General features: G+C 37.2%; 2 protein-coding genes across 2 annotated transcripts; one reads left to right on the forward strand and one right to left on the reverse strand.

The window, feature by feature from the left end:
* Positions 1-3,090: 3,090 nt before the first annotated feature.
* LOC134653158 (dynein regulatory complex subunit 4) lies at positions 3,091-6,887 on the reverse strand. The gene is made up of 5 exons (XM_063508507.1): positions 6,187-6,887; positions 5,922-6,109; positions 4,764-4,994; positions 4,190-4,332; positions 3,091-3,206 (listed from the first exon to the last, which is right to left on the reverse strand). The coding sequence occupies exons 1-5, from the start codon at positions 6,845-6,847 to the stop codon at positions 3,122-3,124; spliced, it is 1,308 nt and encodes a 435-aa protein (XP_063364577.1). The 5' UTR covers positions 6,848-6,887; the 3' UTR covers positions 3,091-3,121.
* A 6,437-nt stretch (positions 6,888-13,324) lies between these two features.
* Positions 13,325-17,906, forward strand: LOC134648556 (uncharacterized). Its single transcript, XM_063503071.1, has 6 exons — positions 13,325-13,583; positions 14,896-15,000; positions 15,327-15,419; positions 16,058-16,159; positions 16,488-16,597; positions 17,730-17,906. Exons 1-6 carry the CDS (start codon positions 13,449-13,451, stop codon positions 17,830-17,832), a joined length of 648 nt encoding a protein of 215 aa, XP_063359141.1. The 5' UTR covers positions 13,325-13,448; the 3' UTR covers positions 17,833-17,906.
* The last annotated feature ends 7,149 nt before the right edge of the window (positions 17,907-25,055 follow it).

Here is a 25,055-nt window from a genome sequence, read left to right on the forward strand (position 1 = left end):
AAAAATTTAGATATCTGTAAAAGGAATAGAATTAAGGCAATACATACTATTAGTGCGGCGATTGTCAAAGCCATTCACACAGGCTTTCACTGTTGTAAAAAAATACTGGAAACATTGCATACTTCTACCGTTGAAAAATAAAGTCAGTTGGGTCTAGTCTAGTACGTCAATTTGATATGACAAATGCGCCTGTAGATTTTACTTTGCGTTGGTAACTGCTAGGAAGCTTCTAAAGTTTCTCTATCTGTCACACACTTTTCTTGTACCTACATACTCGTAAATAGTTGCACATAGTGCAACAACATCAGTCAATATACACACTGCAGTGTCGCAAGGCTTTTTCGTCGAACTTGGTCGGACAGAAGAGTTCTTCCTAAAACGAATAAAAATAAGTATTTATCTTATAAGCTGGGATATCATGAAAAATCAATTGTTATAAAACTTCATCAACCTACTCGCAGAATCAGGACTTAGCGAATGCCCATCCGCAGATACACAACAGTAAAAGCCTGTGTAGCATTTTTTAAAGAATGGCGCTCTTGCTAAAATGCGAAATGTTTAAATTACTAGGTATCCATCGTATGCGTTTTCATTCATTTGGAACTGTTGCCTTATGACATTTTGTACATAAAATAAATAAAAAAGTTAGTAGGAAATAAACCACACGTATTGGCTTCGATTGGGTTGTTTTATTCATGTGCTTATTTGACCTTTGCGTATCTATTTTCAGGTTGATTGGAGCTGATGAAGAATTCATCGCTGGCGTCAATGTTACAGTTAATGATTTTATGAATACGTAGATACATTTACGACGTTATTGATGCGTACATACGCAAGAAATGTCATGGCAATCATTTAAGGAAAACTACCTAAATACCTACAAAACATTACGCATTACCCTTTAAGGAACAGAAAGTTGAATTCCTAAAATATCGAGTTTGCAAAAAGTTGAAATTGCAGAATGTTGAATATTAAAATGTTAAATTGAATTTGCATAAAGTTGAAATCCCAAAATGTATATTTTCCCAGAACGTCACAAAGTCAACGTTTTGGGAATTCTACTTTTAAATATTTCAACTTATAAGAATTCAACATTTTGCGAAACTAAAAAATTTCAACATTCTGAGAAAGTAAACATTTTGGGATTTCAACATTATAGGAATTCAACTTTCTGTTCCTAAAGGCGCATTACGGCTACCACCAGTTTGACACTGACATAATATTCGCTAGCGTGTGCGTAACTTACTTTATAATGCACCTCGCTCGCAATAATAAGCGAGATTGCGAGTACGAGCGAGATGCATAGAAAGTAAGTTACGCAAACGTTAGGGAATACATATTTCCCAAACTCACATGAGTTTGACACTGCTAAGGCAGTCGTGGTAAGGCTACAAGGTACCTATGTGTGGATTCGTACATAACGCACTTGAAGTGCACAATTTTATGCCGGAACCACACTTCGCTATGCGTTATTTGTTATGCGCGTTATTCGGCCGCATACGACGAAGTGTGGAGGGTTCATTCGACTATATTTGCTATATTTGCCCGCATAACGCATAAGCGCGAATAGCAAATACGCCTATCCGTCCACCTGTCGGTTTTTTGACACACTTCAAAGGACACGAATAAGCCGAATATGCGTCTCGACTGCCCACACTTCGTTCACTCATTCACTCGCTTACGCTTTTCAAAGTCAAAACGCACCACATATGTTTGGCACACCGGCACCAAGTTTGGCACACCGGCACGAAGTGTGGATGCCGTGTTTGTTGTTCGCTCACATAACAAATATTTGAGCGAATACAGCGTAGTCGCATAACAAATAACGCATAGCGAAGTGTGGTTCCGGCAATAGAATAAAGCCAACGCACCCTTGTAGAGGCTGTGCGGAAAGAGAAGAGTCGTGGAATGTATTAGACCCCATACATTCCACGACTCTTCTCTTTCCGCACAGACTAGGTATACAAGATGTACCTTTTATAAGATAAAAATAACAAGGAAAACATAGGTGTTGTAAGTATAATCTTAGAGCAACTCAAAAACAAAATGCTGTGTTACCATTCCTCATATTTTTATTGATAATACGGAATTTTATTACTTACTTATACAAAGGTTATAATAAACGAATAGGTACGTAAGTACCTACATTTTTATGCTTGTCCAGTTGTTGCAAGTTGAGCTTCATGTATAAAAATAATTTTGATTTATGTGTCAACAGACAACCAAAATAATTAAGTACTTACTAGGGTTTGCAGGACGGATCCGAAATGTATTGGAAGATCCGCGGATCCGGATCCAGATCCAGATAATTTCATACATTTCGGATCTGGATTGCAAACCCTAGTACTTACATTAGATTTTCGCTAATCCGATTCATATTTACATTACGCTCGATTTATTAAGCAAGCGGTTATGTTAAGCAATTGAAAGCGGGAACAAATTCAATTATCAGATTTAAAAACATAGGTAAGTAACTAATTATTTTATCTATACCTAAAAAGGTAACCTTTAGCCGAAAATTATTCCAATTAAGTAAGTAAGTGTATTAGAGTAACGAATAAAATTGTAAACAATCCACGGCCTGATGCCTTGTTATTTCTTCGAGACTAGTAGGATAACGTAGGATCAATCCTGAGGAAATCAAGACCTATGGACGATCAGTCACTACTCCATACCTATCTTCGTCCATTCTTGAAGGTCATGTAAGTAGGTAAAGTGTTAATTCAATAGAACTTGCTAACTATGTAAACAAAAGTTACTAGTAAATTGACATTCAGTGTCAATTTTAGTATGGCGGTTTGTTAGCAAGTTCTATTGAATGACACTTTAGGTAAATATATGTAGAGTGTTTTTTTAAAGTGGGGCAGTATGGGGAAATTCGAAGAAGTACTTGTTGAAGACAGAGGAAAACTGTTTTAGAACCAGTTTTTAAGGAAACAATTTTGGCACAGTCAGTTGTTGAAAAACAATTGTTGGTCAAGTGTGAATTCTAAAGACAGTTTTCCTATACCTTCAATCGTTTAGGATTTCATTCTACTGTCCCACTTTAAAAAATCACTTCCATCTAACTAAGTAGACTACATACACCTATCGAGTGTCTAAATGCCAACACAACCTTTGATTATATTTGATCTTTGGTGACCAGCCCGGCAGGTCCTTGTCCTATTACAGGGGATAACCCTGCCACAGCTACAGCTTTAAGTGGTCTGAAACAATTGAAAATGTATCGTAAAATACCTAGTCATTAGAGAAATAAGAGATAAAAAAACAACCCACTTATTTAAGCTACAAAGAAACACAACTTAGAACCTACAAAGTCCTGAAACGCAGCTTTATTAAATTCATGAATTTTAACTAGTAAAACCGCGCCATCTATGTTTCTGAATCTCAACTAACAGGCCAAGTTTGATCACCGTGCCATCTAGTCAAAAATATACAAACTAAAACAACAGCTCAAAAGGTGCCTATCCCTCAACATGTTCAGTTGGCGCACACTTTAAATAGTTCCTAGAGAAAGTAGCAGATGGCGCTATTATCAAAGTTGATTAATTATGCCGTGAAAGTTCTTATGAATCCGTGTAGATGACGCTATATTAAAAGTAATTTTATTCAGTCACGTTAGTTCACATTACCGTGTGTTGATGGCGTCGTAATCAAAGATGTTTTTAGGGTTCCGTACCCAAATGGTAAAACGGGACCCTATTACTAAGACTCCGCTGTCCGTCCGTCCGTCCGTCCGTCCGTCCTTCCGTCCGTCCGTCTGTCACCAAGCTGTATCTCACGAACCGTGATAGCTAGACAGTTGAAATTTTCACAGATGATGTATTTCTGTTGCCGCTATAACAACAAACACTAAAAACAGAATAAAATAAAGATTTAAGTGGGGCTCCCATACAACAAACGTGATTTTTGACCGAAGTTAAGCAACGTCGGGCGGGGTCAGTACTTGGATGGGTGACCGTTTTTTTTGCTTGTTGTTTTTTTCCTTGTTTTGCTCTATTTTTTGTTGATGGTGCGGAACCCTCCGTGCGCGAGTCCAACTCGCACTTGGCCGGTTTTTAATTTGTTGTTTACTAATAGCAAAGAGAATAGATAGGGTGTAAATTCTCTTTGACCAATCGTTATGCGTTATAATTGTTATATTATTATTAAGATATAAAATAGCATTATTGTAAATTATTATTCTTACTTGAAACCGAGTTCCTCGGCCGGTACGCCCAGTTTGGCCAATTTAGCTTCATAGGCTGCCAGAAGGTCATCGTGAGCTTTCCGTAAACGCGCTGCTTCGTAGCGAAGGTCCTCTACTTGTGTGTCTTTAAATTTCAAAAGCTCCTGGAAACAATATGTGCATAAATTTTCTCTAGTGATGGAGATCTCAGACTTAAAAAAAAAAGTTTTACGTTAAATACTTTAAATAGGTAGGTAGCACAGGTAAGTAAGTACCTACATATATAAATCAAACATACCTACGAAAGTATCTAGGTACTTGAAATCGATTTCGAATAAAACCCTGGTGTCGTACCTAATGTAGCACCAGCTGTACTGTAATAAAGCACCAGGAACGTAGACTTTAAGTACATTTTGATATTTACCAATCGCTTTTCCTTGAAGTAGAAACAACGTGAGAAAACAGTTTGGTTCCCGTTTAGATGACCTACGCATTCGTAAATATTTTACGAATGCGTAGGTCATCTAATCAAATTCAAGCCTGCGCTAATTATCAGGATTAGGTTACAACAAAGTGAAAACCGTTTGAAACTCACATGCAGCTCCTTCGGCGCCTTATCTCGTCCATACATGTCATTCAGCTTGGCTTCTAACAAGGCAGTTTTCATGGAAGCCTTCTGTTGAACCTCCAAGACAGCCCTGGAGAACCTCGTCTTAAGCTCATCGCGCTCCGCGAGCACGCGCTCGAACCGCACTTGAATCACCTCATACTCCCATTTCAGGACCTCGTACTGCTTCTCCAGAATTGCTAGCTGTTTTGTCTTGGCCTGTATGATGCGTGGTAGTGGTTAGAAATGGTGGTTAGAAAGAAACAAAAACTTCTCCAAAACAGTCAAAGTTATTAGACTGGAGAAATGAATTTTGTACGTTGTATAGTGGACAGGCATTTATGAAGGCAGCATGAATTGCGTTCTCGCGCGCGAGTCCATACTTGAAGTCGCGCTAGATGTATGGAGTCGCGCACGAGAACACAACTCATGCTAGCAGGTCAGCAGGTGGTTCTAGAGGGACGTTAGTCCAGTATTAGGCGTTTTTCGGATCATATGTGACGTCCCACGGATAAAGGTACCTTATGGCCGTTGGCGCTTACGCTATTATTAACGCCGCTCCGCCGCCGCGCGCTATTATTATTGCGGCACTATGCGACGTAAGCGCCAACTGCCATAAGGTACGTTTTGCCGTGGAACGTCACATATTATAATCATAGCTGAACGAGCGTCAGCGAAGGTCTCCGTTTCAGCTTGGACAAAAATGCGTATTAGGTATGTCCGGATGTTATAATCTCTACAGTTCACAATTCCGTGAAATTTTGTTAGTAGGTTCGATGATAAAAAATAGTTTTTTGTCAATTACCTAAATTCATTGTATTCCCTTTAAACGTTTTTGTTTAGAAAGACGGTTTTTAACAATGTTTTGTAATGAGTACCAATCATTACATTCTCTGAGAAAACATTGTCTAATAACACTGTTTATAAACAAAATTGTTTAAAGTGAATACGCGCACTTAGATTTTGTAAAATTTTCAAAATAGCGGAGCCATATATTTATTCCGTTTCAAAATAGCGGAGCCATATATTTATTCGGTTTGTTTCGGTTGAGCTTTAGACCTCGCCAGCATAATGGCGAGGTCTACAGCTCACAGAACCACCGGTATTTAAGTAGTTTCCTAACCATAGTAGTGATACATAACTTACAGCAAGAGCCGCTTTGTCCCTATCGTAATTGGCCATCTGCCGCTTGAGCTCCTTATTGTCAACGATGGCAGCTTCCAGGGGCTCCCTCAGACCCTTGGATTCGGCCACAGCGTCGCGTGCGATCTTTTCTGCTCGCTCTTTTACCTTCTGCATTTCCTCCATTTGTTGTTTCAAACTGCTTATCAAACCTGGGAAGTTTGAAAAATGTTTAGGTATAATAGTTGTACTTATTCATAGTTTCAGTTGCTATAAAAATAAATGTCACCTAAATTGTTCAATGTGATGTCGTTATAGTAGTTTTTCAGATCCGAAAACGCTCTCTCGTGATGAGCAATCAATTCTGACATTTGCTTATTTTTCCTTTCTTCTACTTCTGCTATCTCTGTTCTATGTTTGATCGTTAACTCCATTTTGGTTTCTTGAAGTTTCTTATCCGCTTTATCCTCAATCTGTCGTGCTTTTTCGTCAAAATGTGCCCTAGTTTTGGAGAGCTCTTCAGCATGCGTCAATTTAGCTCTTCTCAACTCATCTTGAGCGGCTAATTGTTTTTCTTTTATCTCTCTTCGTAGGGCTCTTTTATCATTTAGGAGTTCCAGTTCCTGTTCACCATGCTCTTCTTTGGCGGCTTTAAGTGCGACTAAATTTTCAGCTCTCAATGCAGCTGCTGCGGCTTGCTGTTCATATTTCAAATGCTTTATTTTCTGTTTCTCTGTTTCTAGTAGTGCCTCGTTCTGTTCTTGCGATTCTTCTGTCACTCTTTCTCTATTTCTCAATTCAGCTCTAGCCTCATCTAGTTGCTGCCTTGTTATTTCCCAAAATGTGCGAATTTTATCTCTCTCCAACTGAAAGAGGTTTCTTTCTTCTCTCTCTTTATCTAATTCGTCTTTTACTCTAAGAATAAATTGTTCGAGTTTTTCTCGAGTCATCTCAGACGTATCCACGCCATCGATGATGATGACTGAAAAAATTAATTTATTTTAATGATTACCTTAATATCAACCTTGTTAGATTGTTCAATAGTCGTAAACCATACAATTAATAAACAATAAATCATACCTGGTGCCTTTTTCGGCTTTCCCCCTCCTTTAGGTGGCTGAAAATAAATATAAGGTAGTTAAAATTATAATTATATATATTATGCAGGTATATTATTCCATATACTTTATGTAACGTTTTTGACACTTAAGTTATAAATCTCAAAATTTACTTCTGAGCTGCGGACGGTAAGAATATTCTAAATAGCCCGCTGCTTTGTCCGTGTATAAGTCGGTAACCTGTTTACTGAATTGTCATAAGTGAGGAAAGTTGTATTGTAGTGTGCATATATATATATTACCTAGGTAATTGAAGAATAAAAATTCTGGACGAGCGGAGTAGCTGGCAAAATCTAGGTTAATATTTAAAAGAGACGATTAAACGTGTAAAATGTTAATTATGAATGAATGAATGAAATCTTTATTTCAGGCAACTAGTGGCCCATACATAAATACCTATTATACATATTAATTAAAAAAATACCTTATTATATATATTATTATATATTAAATTGTAAAAATACCTTAAAACTATCATACATATTATAAAAATATAACTAAACACTAAAAATCACATTATGATTGCGATCAGGGATGTTGCGAATATCCGCATCCGCATCCGCAACCGCGGAACTTCCGCATTATTTTCAACATCCGCATCTACATCCGCATCCGCATAAAATCGATGCGGATTTAATGCGGATGCGGATGTAGAACAGGTCGGTACAGGAACGTCTTAGCATCGGCGTAAGTGCTAGACTGCTAGGTAATTTAGTCATTAACCAAAAAACCTATTACAAATGAGCAGTCAAGCGTGAGTGGGATTTAATGTACGGAACCCTTGGAACGCGAGTCCGACTCGCACTTGGCCGGTTTTTTGAAATAAAAGTTACTAAAATGTAATATTTGACGTTTTTTATGTACCTATCTTGACATCCGCATCCGCATCCGCGGATGTGAGCCTTTAAATATCCGCATCCGCATCCGCATCCGCGGATGTCAAAAAATCGGCATCCGCAACATCCCTGATTGCGATGCATTACGCAACTTCTGCAAGCTTTATCCACTTGACCGTCAGGCCTAATGCCGAAATATTCCATTAGATGGCTCTGAAATCAACCGTTCCTTCCACCCCTTGGGATAGTAAGGTAAGGTTCCCGCGGACGGTTAAGAGCATATTGGTTTCGGATACTATATGCTATCGTCGGACGGTCAAGTGGTTATAAAGGTGATATAAAAAAGTCTTTCCAATTTAAGCTTTGCCGCTATATCTTATCAATCTAATTTAGATCAAATATACTAAAATACGTTATTGCAAATACACATCCTGAATGATTCCTTAATATCAGATAAAAAATATCGTAGATTTTAGGTATGTTGTTTGAATCTTCTTTTTACATGTAACACTTTGTACTTTATTTGAGGCATAAGAATGTTATTAAAGTTAACTTACCATTTTGAATTAGTAATGCCACAAACAATATTAACAATTTAAATATATATTTACAAAAAAGCGTTCTCCTACACAAGACAGTCACGCTAAGTGAAGTTGTCAAGCAAAACATTACGCGTCGCCATAGTAACCCATAATAGTAACCTATGATCCCATAGATAAATAGTAAACTTTAACAACGGCAATTACGAAGGTGATATTTATGAAAGAACGTACGCTGAGGGCAAAGAGTACCTAATCATTATTTTCTTAACATCCACTCATATAAGTCGCAGTGATAGAGCTTCTGTAGTTTTGTTATTATAATAGGATTTCCAATTTAATTTTTATTGTTTTAGGTGGGGACATAGGACAAGATTTTTCAATTTGATTTCCACCTAGTTTCTCATGGGACGGGGACACACAGCGGAACGCCACTTTTCAGGCCTAGAGCATAAACGTATTACTTTCAGGCCGCTTTAAGCGATGACTTACTTTCAGAGCCTGAGAAATGAAGAGACACTTTCGCTTTTACTACAGGTATTTTTAGGTTACGGTTATTATTATAAGGCCTCATTCGCACGAGAGCTTTTCCAACGCGCGTTAAAAAAGCGTTTGAATGACACAAATGGATACATGTGTATTTATTCACAAGCTGGCGGTGGCGCTTTTTATCAAGCGTTGTTGGATTTTCGACTTTTAGCGCTGGCTGTTACATCGAATTTAGTGTCAATTCGTCAACGGATTCAAGCGCTTTTTTAACGCGGGTTGTGTATGGGGATTCTTTCTTGCCTCATTTTTGTCTACACTCTAATGATAAACTCAAGATTATGAACCAAATAATACAAGTACAGGGTACATGTCACTGTACTAGTAATTATTGTAACAACATGGAAATGCAATACAAAATAAACAATACTCAATCATTGACTTATATATAAATATATATATATATATATATGTGCTCACGCTTCTTCCTCGCCTTCGAGAATTGGGGCTAGAGGTTAACTCTACCAAGTGCGAGTTCTTCCCCTGTAGCGCCGGGGCCCGTTCTTCCTTTCCCTCCTTTTATGATATCCTTCCCGGTCTTAAGGAGGTGTCCGGTCAAAATTTTAACCTTTTGGGCTCCCCTATTTTTGCAGAAGCGATCCCGGAGGCCTTCGAGGTTAGGAGACAGCTTCTCTTGTTGGCAAGGGAGAGATTATAGAAACTGTCAGCGCATGTTGCTCTCGTGCTGTTGCGGGTCTGCTTTGCTGTTCCCAAGCTCATGTACTTTTTGCGCACAGTACCAACTTGGCTTCACCCTGTTCAAATGGACTCCTTTGACTGTGCTTTGAGGGAGTCTGTTGAGTCCTTGCTTAATGTGGCTCTAAATCCAGAACAATGGGACCTGGCCTCCTTGCCCATTCGGAGTGGTGGTCTGGGGGTGCGGCGCGTGCGGGATGTGAGTCTACCGGCATTCTTGGCATCGGCGAGTGGGGTCGTGGATCTTGTTACTCGAATTTTATCTCCTAATGGTAACAGGGTATCCATACCTTACGCTGCTGATGCTTTGGCGGCTTGGATGGCTCTCAATCCGAACGCGCCCCGACCCGAAAATCCGGATGTACAACGGCTATGGGACGATGTTGGAGTCAAGTGGATTGTCGAGGGTCTCGTAGAGAACGCAGTGGGGGCGGATAGGGCGAGGCTGCTGGCGGAGTCCGCATCAGAATCGGGGGCGTGGTTGCATGCGCTTCCATCTCCGCATTTGGGCACCCTCCTTGACAACGATTCGATGCGGGTGGCGGTGGCTCTTCGCCTGGGCTGCGATGTGTGTGTTCCTCACTTATGCATCTGCGGTACTATGGTGGAGAGCAACGGCCACCACGCTTTGAGTTGTGGTCGATGTGCAGGGAGATTCCCACGCCATCACGCTCTTAACGATCTGATCCGGAGAGCGCTTGTTTCCGCGAATGTCCCATGCATGCTTGAGCCCCCAGGCCTTAGCCGGTCGGATGGTAAGAGGCCTGACGGTTTGACGCTGGTGCCTTGGCAGAGAGGAAAGTGCTTGCTTTGGGACGCTACATGCGTCAGCACTTTTGCTGCATCGCACATTGGCCGCACCGTGAGGGCAGCAGGGGCAGCTGCTGAGGTGGCGGCGCTGAGAAAACGGGAGAAGTATGCGGAATTGGACGGCTATTTGTTTGTGCCTCTGGCGGTCGAAACGGCTGGCTGTTGGTGCTTAGAGGCTAGAGAGTTTTTTAAGGAGGTTGGGAACCGTTTGCGAGAAAGAGGCCTGGATCCCCGCTCCGGGTCATTCCTGGTGCAGAGGTTGTCCATCGCGATTCAGCGCAGTAATGCGGCGAGCGTTTTGGGCACCTTTGCGCCTGGGATGACGCGGGGTGGGATTTTTGACTAATTGCTGACTGCTTTGTTTTTGACTTGTGTTTTTTTTTGTGTTATATAATCTGTAGAAATGTAGTGTGTTTATGTGATGTTTTATATAATTAATGTATTTTTGGTGTATCTGACATTTTGATTAATTTATTCTCTCTATTGGTTCTTAATAAACAAATTCCATTTTCTGTATATATATATATATATATATATGTATATATATATAAATATAACGGAGAGGGATGGTCCTAATGGCGGTGGGCGCGTGGGGGTAGTACCTAGATGTATTACTTCACAGCCAAAATAGTAGGCATGCTACCAACGCATGAAATAAACATTCGGACTCATTAACCATACTAGTGCCTACTATTATTTCAGTACTAAATAATCAAAATAACTAAACGATCTTACGATGGAATCGGATTCAATAAAAATAAAAAGATCACATGAAATCGTTCAAATCTTTATTTAAGTCAAACTACACCGGCTCCAACCCTACACCTCTGACCCGAGAAGATTTAACCCGGCAACAAACTCGGCGGGACACATCTTTTCAAAACAACACATAGTTTCTTTATTTTACAAAGATAAGCTTCTAATGGCACATAAGAAATCAAAATAACACTTGGAATAAAACACTTAGCTAAACGGTTAAACAACGTGAGAATCTATAAGCTTTCAGAATAATGCTTCAGGTGTAAGCCTTCAGAAACGTAGCGAATTAGGCACGACCTTGGCTAACGTCCGATCTCTAGCGCGGTCCGATCAAGAAGAAGGAAGCCAGTTCCAGCGGCGGAGCCAACCGCTCCCGCCTCCAATTCAAGTTGGTAAACCTGCCTGACCAGTCTACCAACATAACGACAAAAATGCCTGCTCGTGCCTACGTTCACTCAAGATACTCCTCTTGACGTTCCAAAGCCTTATATATATATATATATATATATATATATATATATATATATCTCAGGACTAGCCTTACGGGCAATAAGAATGGAGCATTAATGCAACGCGATTGGTTGATGAGTTCGCATCACGCGCGCGCGGCCACGCGATTTGTCGCAACTAGTTTCGTTTAGTTTCGTTAGACTACACGATTGGCTCGAATTCGTGATTGACACCGCTGAACTAGTACCATTTTTAGTGCACGTAAGGCTAGTCCTGAGATATAAGTCAATGTACTCAATGAACTCACCAAAGAGTAAAGTAAGTATATAGGCAACTCACAGTGATTTATTTAGTTTGTGTAAGGCCTCCTACTAACGAGCGCTTTTTCAACGCGCGTTAAAAAAGCGCTTGAATCTGTCCACACGCTAAATTCGAGTTAACGACCAACGCTTAAAGTCGAAAATCCAACAACGCTTGATAAAAAGCGCCGCCGCCGCCATCGTGTGAATAAATACTCATGTATCCATTTGTATGATTCAAACGCTTTTTTAACGCGCGTTGAAAAAGCTGTCGTGCGTATTGGGCCTTAACCTCAATAGCATAGTCCTATTAGGGATTGCAGAACCGGTACTGTTTAAAAGAACCGGGATTTTCGGTACCGGGCAAAAATGGAACCGGGATTTCCCGGTATTTTTGGTACTTTCGGGACTGCCTTCAAAAATCAGTTTTCACATCAATATTCAGTAAAAAAAAAAGCGTAAAACGACCACGAATCTTTCTTAAAACAATAAAAAAATAGCACAGTGAAGGTACACACTTCTTTTGTACCATAATATGTGTCTTTAAGTCACACAATCATTAATATATATATATATTTTTTTTACTAAAGTACATGATATTTTTACTATCTTTGTTGATTGGCAAAAACTGAATTGTGGCACAGTAATATCATCATCTTTTTTAAATATGTAAGACGTTTTGTGAAAAAGGATTAAAAAAACTGATAATTTTCGCATGCGTTCAAAATGGGCTGTGGACCTTCGAAAATATAATAACAGAACTATTAATACGACAAATCAAGAAATTATTCAGCCAGAATTATTAATTCATTTAAAATATCATTATCATATGTGAGTTTCTTATACCGTGTTTGAATTTTAATTAAAAGTAGTATTTTATTAATTACAAAATTGTCTCTATTTTTGCTTCTAGTTAGTATACAAATATGAAATAACTAATTGTTCGTATAAAATTATTTATCGTACAAACATTTATATGCCCTTAACTTAAAGTGTCAAATTACGCAATTTTATATTGTCGGCATTGTCAAACCCATTGACTTTTTTTTTAAATTTATTTTAATGTAGTGGTCAGCCGTAAAAGTATTACCTAGCCTTAGATTGATAAAATATATTTATTTTCTTTATAAAACATGATATTTCATGCTAAGTAACAGAAAGCAGTCAAATATTGTACCGGAAATTTTAGTCCCGAAAATCCCGGGAGTACCGGGATTTTAAAAATGAAATCCCGGTTATTTGCTTGGCTCTAAATCCCGGGAATTCCCGGTACTTTCGGTACCGGTATTTCCCGGGAGCAAACCCTAAGTCCTATATACTCTTTGGCATAGAAACAACCACCAACTTTACTCTTTGCTCTGAGATATGTCTGAGATGTAAACCAATGACAGGTAAAAGTCAGTCACGCCTTACATATACAAATTTGCAGTTCTTACGAAAAAATTTAGTGTAACATGTGATCATATTGAAATTCCGTCCAGGAGCCCCGGGAACCAAAATGTGGAAGCAGGCTTTAATCATTGTCTTGGGAAGCATCTTGTGCGGCAGCCTTTTAGCCTTCGACTATCTTTTGGGCAATGGCTTCACGGACATGATGCAGATAATGTTTTGTAAATGTTTCTGTTTTGTGAAGGTACATAATTTACCTTTAATTTAAACTCAATGTTCAATTGTTCATTCGCTTTACCTTTTACCTGTAAAACTTAATAGGTAAAGTACATATCCCACCAAAAACATTTTCATGTAAAATGTTGCCAAGACGAAACCATAAGGCTCGCACTGACAAAAAGTTATCAGATCTCTTGTAGTTCTTGGCACGAAACGGCCAAGCCACATATTTTGACTAAGGTGTAGAGTTTGTGAAGTTAGGGCTTGTAGAGTTAGAAGCTTGGCTCTACAAGAGATCTGATAACTTTTTGTCAGTGCGAGCCTTATGGTTTCGTCTTGGCAACATTTTACATGAAAATGTTTTTGGTGGGATTTCACTTCTTTTTGTAAGTTGCTTCCATCCCCTAATTTAAAGGGTTGCGCGTGTGATTTAAGGACCTAATACTATTAAAAATCCTGAAATACGTACCTGGGGGCATCTTTTATACAATCTGCTTTTTACTGATTCCCCATACAAACTTCAACCCTCTTTTTCCCCTAACGCCCTTTTCTGCCCCCTTTTCACCCTTACGGGGTGATTTTGGGGTTGAAAACTATTCTATGCTATTCCCCATTGCAAAAACTATCTACATACCAAATTTCAACTAAATCGGTTCAGCGGTAATTGATTTCCCATACAAAATTCCGCCCCCATTTTCCCCCCCTTAGGGGCAAAAAATTTCAAGTTTTTGAATTATTTTGTTGTTTGTGTACTAATACTATCTTACATACCAAATTTCAGCTTCCTAGGACTTCAGAAAGTACCCTAGAGGTTTTGATGATCAACAGTGAGTGAGTGAGTCAGTGACGAAATCGGGGTTTTTTAGATATGAATAAAATCTTAAGTATAAGAGCTATGCAATTGAAATTTTTTATGTTTAATAAGTCCACTATTGACATCATATCCCGAGAATTTCGTTTATCTGGTTTAATCCAAACCCAAGTTATGAGGTTTAAAAAAAACGACGAAGCGCTTCGAGAAAAGGTAGGTAGTGCCCTTGCGCTTCGCTTTGCTCGTCTTGGCGGGGGCACTACCGTGCCCCCAGATAGGTACCTACTTAAAGAAATCATACTTTTTCTGCACCATTTCAATGTGTGATTTTTTATATAAATATAACGTTGTGAACGCGTTGACATTCTGTTTTTAATCTAACAGTCGATAATCTGCTAAAATGTGATAGGAGATTTATTCGTTACCCAATCGATTCTGCAAAGTAGCACACGCTGTCCGGTTGCACTGATTCATAAGAATTCAAATATAGCAAAGCCATAAGTAATTTAACATTCGTATTTTACAGAGAACTTTGAGAGATGAATCGAAATCACAGAAGGCGGTAGAATCGAGCAATTTCAGTGCCACCATGTTATTGGTGGAAATTGTTGCTTTATTCTGTACCATGCTGGTAAGGTTTAATCATAGACTAGGAATCATCTAGACGGAGTTTGGAGCAATTATTTCATGAAACCGATGCTGCCAAAAATACTGGGGTGCGGGGGACGAAGTGAGCGAGTTCCGTGCCGTGATTGGCCCGTTCAAAGACACGGACGTCACACAAAGACACTTTGACTCGAAAATGGAGTAAAACTACCGTATACTTGTGGCAGAGGGAGTAGTACTACTATGCTCAGTCTAGAGGATGGCTTGTCTGTGGGTTTAATGCACAATCTAGTAATCGCAATACCATGACACAAAAAAAATGATTTCTTACTTAGCTTAAAATATTTTCAGTTACTGAACACATACAAGAAATACGGCATTGAACGGTCAATTAAAGTCAACAAAAGGCCGAATGAGTTACCGGAAACGAAGAAACAGAGATTGGTAAATACATGCCAACGACTTGCGTTTTACCTACATGTTATGTATGGATCGACAGATCACAAAATATGTTATCATATGTTGTGTTGTATTTATCAAAGAGTTACTTATTATTACAAGTAAAAAAATAAATAATTTTCATGAGTTCGATAGCCTAACGGCGCGATTCGGAAAATGAATAAGAGATTCACTAGATATGAAATAGTAAAGATATGTGACGTTCCACGGCAAAAGGTACCATTTCCCCGGCTGAATATTGGAGCGGCGTTAATAATAGCGCAAGCCCCAGCCGCCATAAGGTACCTTTTGCCGTGGAACGTCACATGTCTTTACTATTTCATATCTAGTGAATCACTAATTCATTTCCCGAATCGCGCCGTAACTATAATGCTTTGTGGTAAACGAATTATTACAGGACGTCTAAAATGGCCTGAACCGCTTCGAGAAAAGGATGGTACGGCCGTGCCTCTTTGTTTTGCTCGGCTTGGCGGGGGTACTACCGTGCCCCCAGATCAAACGTCACCAATGTAATCAACCATGTACTTACGGGACCGTAAAGTTCGAACTGTAAAGTGCAAGGCACGATTTTTTCTTAGGCTCCAGTAAAATATGACTATTTTAACAAAACTCGTTGGTTTAAGGTGAGTCGGTCGACTCATTACGGTCCTCGAGAGATAGACAACCCACAACTGATCAAGCCATTAAACCTGGAGATTCCTGTGATGCAAATGGCTATTACAGATGTAAGTTTCGAAACTAGGCCCAAGATACACTTGTAAGTTTTACTTACGTAAGTATAGGGACACCGCTATACTATGGAATGAGAGATGAATATCGTTATCTCAGTCTAACAAACAGCTTTGTCCCTACATACGTAAGTAAAACTTACTTAAGTGTATCTCGGGCCTTATACTTTATAATTGGTCTTCACATCGTGTAGCGATAAAAAATTATAAGGAGTATTTTTCTAGTATCTTATGCGTTTACCTGTGTGATCATGAGCATGACACAACGAATTGAAATGCAGATTTTTTAAAATAAATAGCTTAATTAATTATTTAAATTTCTTAGACCACCGGAACCACCCGCAGGCAGCCTGAGCGCGGAGATGCTGGCGACGTGTACAACACCACGGACTCTGCTATTCTGTCTGTCACCTCTTTGATGGATACGGAATTCAAGTAAGTAATGAACAATTGTTAGCTGACATAACTAACCAATGACATTTTTAACTACCCACCAATGATATCCGAAGTAAAATAGGTAGATAGGTAAGTCTGTTTTCAGTAGTTGTAAATAGTTATTTGTACAACAAGTGATCAAAGTTTGATATTTCTTCGAGTGCTTATTTTGAGTCCCGTGCAAGCGAAAGATTCTATAATAGATTCACGAGCGTAGCGAGTGAATCTAATTTAGAATCTTGAGCGTAGTAAGGGACTCAAAAGCGCACGAGATGTAAATAACTTTGATCTCGTGTAGTACACAACATTTTTCACCTCAGCGCAGTGAGAACATACCTATTAGACAACTTGAAAAATGTAATCCTTCTTCATCACTTAATACCTGCACTCATGTTTTCTTAAGATATACAAACAATTAAGTTTAATTACCGCAATGGAACACAAAAACAAAACGTAATAATAAATTCCAGTAAAATAATATAGAAATAACAAACATTAACTGACACTTCAATCGCCAACTTTGACAACAAAAAAAATCTTTGTAAGATACGGTCCGAATTGCGGATACGTACTATTTGTCAACTATGGTAGAAATTCTTAAAAGTAAAATAATTAATTTTGCGTGATGATCTGTGTATTTTTTGAGTTCGTTATTTTAATTGTACAATAAAATACCTAAAATATAGTATTTTATCAGTTTTTATGAAATCTTAAACTTTATTTTTATTTATTAATTATTAAGAATTCATACTCGTACGTGGTTTGGAACGATGCGGTCTGAAGTTTTTCGGGGGTCTATTATAAACCGTGAATATACTGTTGAATGTCGTTTTAACTTTTTTTTGTCTGTTTCTTTTTGCTAACAGTGTGAAAGGGACAGAGATAATAGAACCCAAGTATTTCGAACTTTTATTAGACCCCGCATGTTGAAATGACATTTGACTATAAAGGTCACTTGAATGTCATTTTGTCTCACTCAGTGAGCAAAATCGCATTTTGCTCACTGTTTTTAAGAATCAAAGTACCCTTGCTCGAGCTGCTGAGGTGAAAAATAAATTGGCAAGTGGGATGACCGAATCTTAGGTGCAATTTGTTTCTAGAACTAAAATGCTTAGTAAAAAAACTATTTTAGGTTGCAAGAATCATTGTGTGAAGATAATATGGTTTTGGGAGATGGTAACACAGTTCAATTTAACAACAATAGATATCTCTGGGATGTCACCGAGGAAGAATAGTTACTGTATTTTGTGCAATACGTTATATGTATGTAAGTAAAACTAAAAAAAAACTAATCATGTGTTTAGTGAACGTTGTTAGTGTTATGGTGTTATAATCATTTGAGTAAGTTTACTTTTATAAAAGTCAAAAGGATTCCCCATGAATGTCGCAGATTGTATTGGTTTTTTTTCTACAGAATCTTGTAAGTAAACTGATTTTTCCTATACTCTTTGAGTGCTTTATTATTACGTTTTTTTTATTTATATTCTAATTGTATAGCTTTGTCTCACTTATTATTTTACCGATTTTAGAGTAAAAATATGCTACAATCTTATTATTCACGCTACACTAGTCTACTTGGTTTTATATAAGTACCAGCGACCCACCCCAGCTTCGCACGGGTTAAGAAATTATACATAAACCTTCCTCTTGACTCACTCTATCTATTTAAAAAAAATCGTATCAAAATCCGTTGCGTAGTTTTAAAGATCTAAGCATACATAGGGACGGACAGCGGGACGTGACTTTGTTTTATACTATGTAGTGATTGTATAGCTTTGTAAAATATGCTACAATCTAATTATTCTCGCTACACTAGTTTACTTGGTTTTACATAAGTACTTATATTTCTGTCAACTTAAAATAAACTGATAGATCATTAACAAAATTAATCCGCGTGTAAAAAAAGAGCCATTAACGCACAAAATTAGGGCTGATTTAGACGGCGCGCGAACTCGCATGCGATTTTAGTTACATTGCGGACTGTTGGTTACGTCCAATTCAACCGACCAATCAAAACCCGCAATGTAATGAAACTCACATGCGAGTTCTCGCATCGTCTAAATGAGCCCAGAACAGACGCACAATCCACTCGTTATGATGGACATTCGACACTTGGCGCGTGCACTTTGTGGCGACGCGGTGTTAGCGGATTACCGCTCACAAGGCAATGGTGACTATTCGGATAACTCCGTGCAAAGGGTTTTTATTTTCTGTCAGGTTGACACGCTGTTAGAGAAATATCTTAAAAGTTCAAAATATATGATATAAAAAAGTCTGTTTACTGAAAAAAAAATTAAGAAAGTTGTTTGAAATAGGCACATTGCAATAAATCTACTACAACTTATAACCTATCATTACGTACTTGCAATTCAAGTTTCTAATATAGTCTGCTGAAAAATAAATATATTATCATGTACCTATTAAAAAAACTGATAATAAGGTTTAATGAATTATTGATGACAGATAGTAAAGTAAAATATTATTTCATGACAATTTTTTATGAGGCATCACATCTGCAAGCGTTAATACAAATTTTATATTATAAATACCAAATAAATATATTTATTTTAATATAGTTATATATTTTTTCCTTTAATATAAAATTTAAAAATACCAAATAAATATAATTTATTTATTTTAATATAGTTATATATTTTTTTCCTTTAATATAAATTTTGCTATTAATATGTCGAATAAAATCACCATGCTGTGTCTAGAAAAGTCTGGGTATAGGTACTTATTTGTCACTTATTGCGAACCCCTTTTACGACAGCTTGCGATCCCCTGGGAATTCGCGAACCACACTTTGAGAACCCCTGATCTAGAAACATGTCAATGCAATACAATTTATCGGTTAATAGAACATTTAGTCCCAATTTTTTCCACAAAAAAATCCAATCAAAAGAATACCTAAACATTTCCCAAAGCACTAACTGCACTAAAGTACTCCTAATTTTCGGTTTGCTTTAAACCACCCAACTGAACTAAACTCATAATTTGGGTTCCACAAACAATGGTCACGTGCCGGGATCGAACCTACGTCCCGAGCGGTGTAATAGATTTATGATGGATGGGTACACGCCTTGGTGTTTTGTCAGATAATTCGTTAAATATTAATTTTTAATATATTTTCAGTTGCGTATTTCAAATTTCCATATAACGTAGTAAGTAGGTATTTTTGTACGAGATTATTATACTGTAATTATTATACCTACCTAGGTATACCTAATTAAACAAAGTGTGTATGATACAAGGAATTTATTGAAGGAAAAGTAATAAGTCATTTTCAAGACTACGAACAAAATAACTTTTAATAGGTGGGTACTTATTTTGTATCTATACATTAATAATAGGAAAAGTGTAATAAGCCACCTCTTAATAACCTTATAGTTTTATCACATTCCCTTTGAAGCTGAAGCGAGAAAATTAATAACACCCCTAATATTTCGAAGCACTGCATAAGTAATACTAATGCTTTCGTAATAAGTAGGTATTATTGCGACACCCCTGTAATCCTTCAAAGGGAAAAATGTGCGGCTAACGTTTTCCAATATTAAGAAGGAACTGCAAAGTTGCATTTTGAATAAGTACCTACATTGCATTGGGTTGACACTTGAATGGTGAATTTGTGATTTTGTATTATGACTATTAATTTGTGTCTTCATTAAGAAATCTCTTTAAATAGGTATCTCTTAATACCTACTATACATATTATGAATTTGACAGAGATGAAAAAAGTCTTTTTCACTTCCATGCTCGCAAAGTTGATGTTTAAGTCGGATGTAAGGAGCATTAAAGTTGCTTTTTATGCTCTAGTGCATAAAATAAATCATCTACCTATTACGACCCTTATTGACTTAGCAATAAAGTCCAAAACCTGCCATACAAACTGCCACTGCTGATCTGGCGGCCGGCGCGCTCTTCTCCCCACGCGGCAGTGCTTGGGCCGAGTACCTACTCATTTCTTTGGTCTTGAGTAAATACAGTAAGTGACCTTAAGTATTTATTATTTCCATATATTTTCCTCGCAATTAAAGAGAAAGGCAGAGTATATAACTCGGGCATAAATGTACATTTTATCCTCGACCTATCGGCTCTCGCTTACGGTCAGACTGATAAATTGCCTAGGAAGAAACGGGTCACTTTATGCTCTTATTGTATAATCTAGTATTACATACTACTACAATGTATCTTTGTTTATACTTTATCTTGTCAAAGTTATAACGTCCAGAAACTGAAATACAAACTAAATAAAATCAGTCTTATCAGTTTCCGCTTGAAGGATCGTGGTGTCATAGTTGGGAATTGACATTTTAGGTCATTAATCATTTCCCGCATCGGATGTAAGGGTGACCGCCCACTGGAGGTGTGAACGGGTTAGTAATGTGTATATATAAACCTGATGGTTTAGAGTTTAAAGTACATTTGAGAATGTAGAGCTGGCTAAGTGGTCAGAAAAGGATCTGAAAATCCCTGAGACTATAATGTTAAAAATTAAAACATTATAATACCGTAATAAACTGAATTTCGTAACACTTCTTTTAGTATCGTACTGAGTACTATTTGATATTATTTGTACCTAAATATAGACAACAGCAGTCCGATAGGTAGATGTGCAGTAAAAAAATTGAAATCAATTACGTAACCAGATGTGTTAGGTTCCCAGATTAGCTACAGACACCATTGGCATGCACTAAAGTGATCCATTTATCACCTTGCTTTTTGTCCCTTTCCATTCAATACTTTTTGCGAGTAGATTAAATTTCATCTCGCTCCACCCTAAACCATTAATATGTGCCACCAATTTAAAAAGAACCTCCAATCCAGCCTTTTATTGAGAGAAAAGTGTGCAGTAAGAACCAAGGATATCTCAAGCAAAATTGGTGATGACATTTTTAGACCTGTCATTTTATTTTTATTATGTCTGGTATCGTTGCATTGATTATGATTTTCGCAGGTTTTAAAATTATGCTGCAATTACAGAAATAGATATCAGATGATGATAAAGCAAATAGTGTCTGTTTTTTGAATTGAAAGAAAATATATATAAGAATGCGTTGTAGTTATTAATTAGGAATTTCGGCATAATAGTCCTTTGGCGGTTTTGTTTACTTACTCAGCTCACAACAACGTTGAGGCGTCACCAACCATAAGTTATTCAGCAAATTACTCTTTAATCAGTGGTTTCAGTAATCAACACCCAATGCCCAACAATGGACACGTGCCCACAAACACAATGTAAGACAGATTACACAGAAATCATCCCACTACATTATTCGATGCCGGACCAATCACTTTTCTTTCAAACGTTTAAATTACTAAGAAATTTGTATTTGCGGCCTCAAAGTCCTTATTTCTACAGAGTTAGAATTTACATTGAATGAACACCACTGAATTGGAAATGTGGGAATGAATTTCAAATGCAAACGGTTGGAATAATCACCCCTTTCATAACCGTTTTATCATTGTCTTCCCTAGTTTATGGTGTTCATGTGCTGGGGGGTCAAAGTAAAATGGTTATTATTTTCAAAATAGCGTCGTTTTTGACACGCGTATGACACGTGTCTTGGTATATAGAAGAGCAAAGCGTTGGTTCGGAAATGACCTTAAATACCGTCATTAAGGAGTTTGATTATGTTTTTTTTATTTATTTACGTACCAACGCTACGTGCTGGTTTTTATTTGAATTGTAAGTATATATGTGAGAAAATTATTTGTTTATAAAATATGATTTATAATAGCATTGTAAACTTAACCGTGAGCTTATGTTTACTTGTAGCTGTATATTATAGTAGTTTATGCAACAGTGATATAATAATGGTTCTTAAAATTCAAGGGTCGAAGTTACAAAACGAGACGCAGTCGAGTTTTGTAAAAAAAGACCCGAGAATTTTAAGAACCAATTATGAGCTGTTGCATACATTACTTTTTCTATGACAGCTGCAGCAAAAAAAAAGAGTTATTATTAAAAAAAAAGAGTTATTATTTAAAAAAAATTGAGTTATTATTTAAAAAAAAAAGAGTTATTATTGTAAATGAAAACATACCTCTTTCAATCAAGATGATCGGAACTTGTATCTTTAAAAAAAATAAAGCAGTTGTATTATACTCATAAGATGACTGCTAGCAGTCATCTTATGAGCCTATAGACAAATCATTCAAATGACATTGCTTTAGATATCACTGTCAGTCATTTAATTGACACATTTAAGTGCTGGAGTAGAAAAATACCTATATGTGTATACCTGTTAACGTGTGTATAAAACAATAACTAAATACTTTAATGTTATTACACGAGCAACATCACTAAGTTTATCAAACAATATAAAGTTTTATAGAGTATGTGCTTGGTAAAATTAACCATAAGTTTGGCTGACTGCAATCCCACGTAATTAAAAACTTAAGCTTGCACCATTACACCCTTACTTCCAACTGATTAAATTAAGCCAATAATCTTTAAAATTTTAATATCTATCTAAAAAGAGCATTCTTCGACCCCACATATTACGTGGTATGAAATTGTGAATATGATCCCAGTTTCACAATACCCGGAGCCAGGAACACAGAATGGCGACACCCCGCAGAGATCGAGGGAGTAAGGGTCTCTCGTATCCACTCTCCGAAAGACATTTTTAGAAAGGTATTTCCATTTTCTATGTTGAAATATATTTTTAATTTTTTTACCGACAAAAATATGGGGTCTTTACCCCGTATTTTTGTCGGTAAAAAAATATATTTTTAGGCTTTCCATAGCCGAATGGTAAGTAATAGATTTTTGGGTCATCCCTTAAAAAATAGAAATTATTGTTGGCAGAACAATGGAATTAATCAGTGCGGTGCATCTGTTTTTGCTTCAAATTTGGTCTTACAGAATACGAGACATTGTTAGAAAAATACATAAAAATGCTGTAAAATGACTGTGAACTTACCTATAATCTGACTATAATACTCTTTTTCAATGACGGTGTGAAATCTACCTTAGCTAAAGCGCTCAGTGATAACAAAGGTGCGTTCACACAGTTTTGCAAATCACAAAAGGCTAATTTGACGACACGTGGCGTCACTTTAATAACTTTCTACTTAGTCATCGCGTGTGGGAAGCATTTAATGAGATTTCAATTTCGTTATTAGGGCATATACTTACCAAAAGGTGAGTTGTGATGAGAACTCTTATTCTTTCTGAGTAAATCAGGGTCAGTCCCATATTCAAATAGGGACCTATTTTTATGTCAATGTCGATTATGTAAAGTCAGCATTTGTTCTTAATTTGAATTGGTCACTTTGGCCGTTATTTTACCAAGTTACTTTGTTTTAGTAAAAAAAAAAAAATTGTTCCTTGCCTGACGAAGAAGGATGGGTAAATTTATCTTGACCTGTACGTACTCGTATTTGTCAAACTAAGCAGCACCAGACCGTTTGACTGAAGTGATGAAAGAGCCTTATTAGTCTTAAGCCTATAAATATGGCTTGACTCTATTCTAACGTCTGAAGTCTAAACTTAAGGATACTTCAATATGTTCTTGACTTGAATTAATTGAATTAGGATTCAATAAATATGTATATGTAAAGTTGCGAGAGTGACAAAGGCCTTCAAAATATATAACTGCTATTGTGAATGCACGAGGTAGTTGTACATAATGAATAGGTACCTAGCCAATATGTCAAATATCACAAACAAATGCTCAAACATTCGATACTTTTTTTTATAATAAAAGCCACCCTTTCCCCATCTTTATTAATTATGAGTGTATGGATGTATGTAAAACAGCCATAACACGGCACCTGACCGATGCATTTGCATGGATATTGAATGTCCAGTAGCGGCTACAATCAAGGGATGATTTTACACGTCACAGATTATGACCATCTGTAGAATGTACGGAATAGAATGGAAATTCCAAATATGGCAAGTCAATTAAATTATTTTATTCCCACTTAGCTTACTTGAGCACTTTATCCACATCCAAACATCTTGAAGAAAAATTAATTGACAATAATTCTTTGCTGGGCCACGGGCTTTGGTTTCATACCTAAGAAATAAGTTAGGCACATAAGATTTCCAGGCACTATTGCGTTTCTTTTTCAAAAGGGAAGCATTATGGACCAATTTAAAAAAAGACTCGGCAGCAACGTTGGGCAGGTTGATTAATTGATTAAAAATAACAAGATGTTCACAAATAACGATTTAAAACGTTAACTTTGGGTTTAAATACCTATAAATTGATCACACTTTGATTTTCGCTGATACTTTTTTGCTCCTGCTAATTTATGTTCATAGTCCATATCCATACATACATATATTAGTACATATAAACAAATTTTATTCCTGGCGCTTTTCGTCTCACACCGCTGTTGCCTTTTTAGGGTTCCGTAGCCAAATGGCAAAAAACGGAACCCTTATAGATTCGTCATGTCTGTCTGTCTGTCTGTCCGTCCGTATGTCACAGCCACTTTTCTC

Source organism: Cydia amplana, chromosome 1 (assembly GCF_948474715.1).
Source record: "Cydia amplana chromosome 1, ilCydAmpl1.1, whole genome shotgun sequence".
In the NCBI taxonomy this organism is placed as follows: domain Eukaryota; kingdom Metazoa; phylum Arthropoda; class Insecta; order Lepidoptera; family Tortricidae; genus Cydia; species Cydia amplana.

Bases quoted from the DNA above. Each gene is read 5' to 3' on its own strand.
- LOC134653158 (XM_063508507.1), bottom strand. From the start codon at position 6,847: ATGACTCGAGAAAAACTCGAACAATTTATTCTTAGAGTAAAAGACGAA. The intron at 6,110-6,186 runs GTGACATTTATT...CAAACTTCCCAG, and splicing joins CATCACATTGAACAATTTAG to GTTTGATAAGCAGTTTGAAA. The intron at 4,333-4,763 runs GTGAGTTTCAAA...TATTGTTTCCAG, and splicing joins AGGCGCCGAAGGAGCTGCAT to GAGCTTTTGAAATTTAAAGA.
- LOC134648556 (XM_063503071.1), top strand. From the start codon at position 13,449: ATGTGGAAGCAGGCTTTAATCATTGTCTTGGGAAGCATCTTGTGCGGC. The intron at 13,584-14,895 runs GTACATAATTTA...CGTATTTTACAG, and splicing joins AATGTTTCTGTTTTGTGAAG to AGAACTTTGAGAGATGAATC. The intron at 15,420-16,057 runs GTAAATACATGC...CGTTGGTTTAAG, and splicing joins AAACGAAGAAACAGAGATTG to GTGAGTCGGTCGACTCATTA.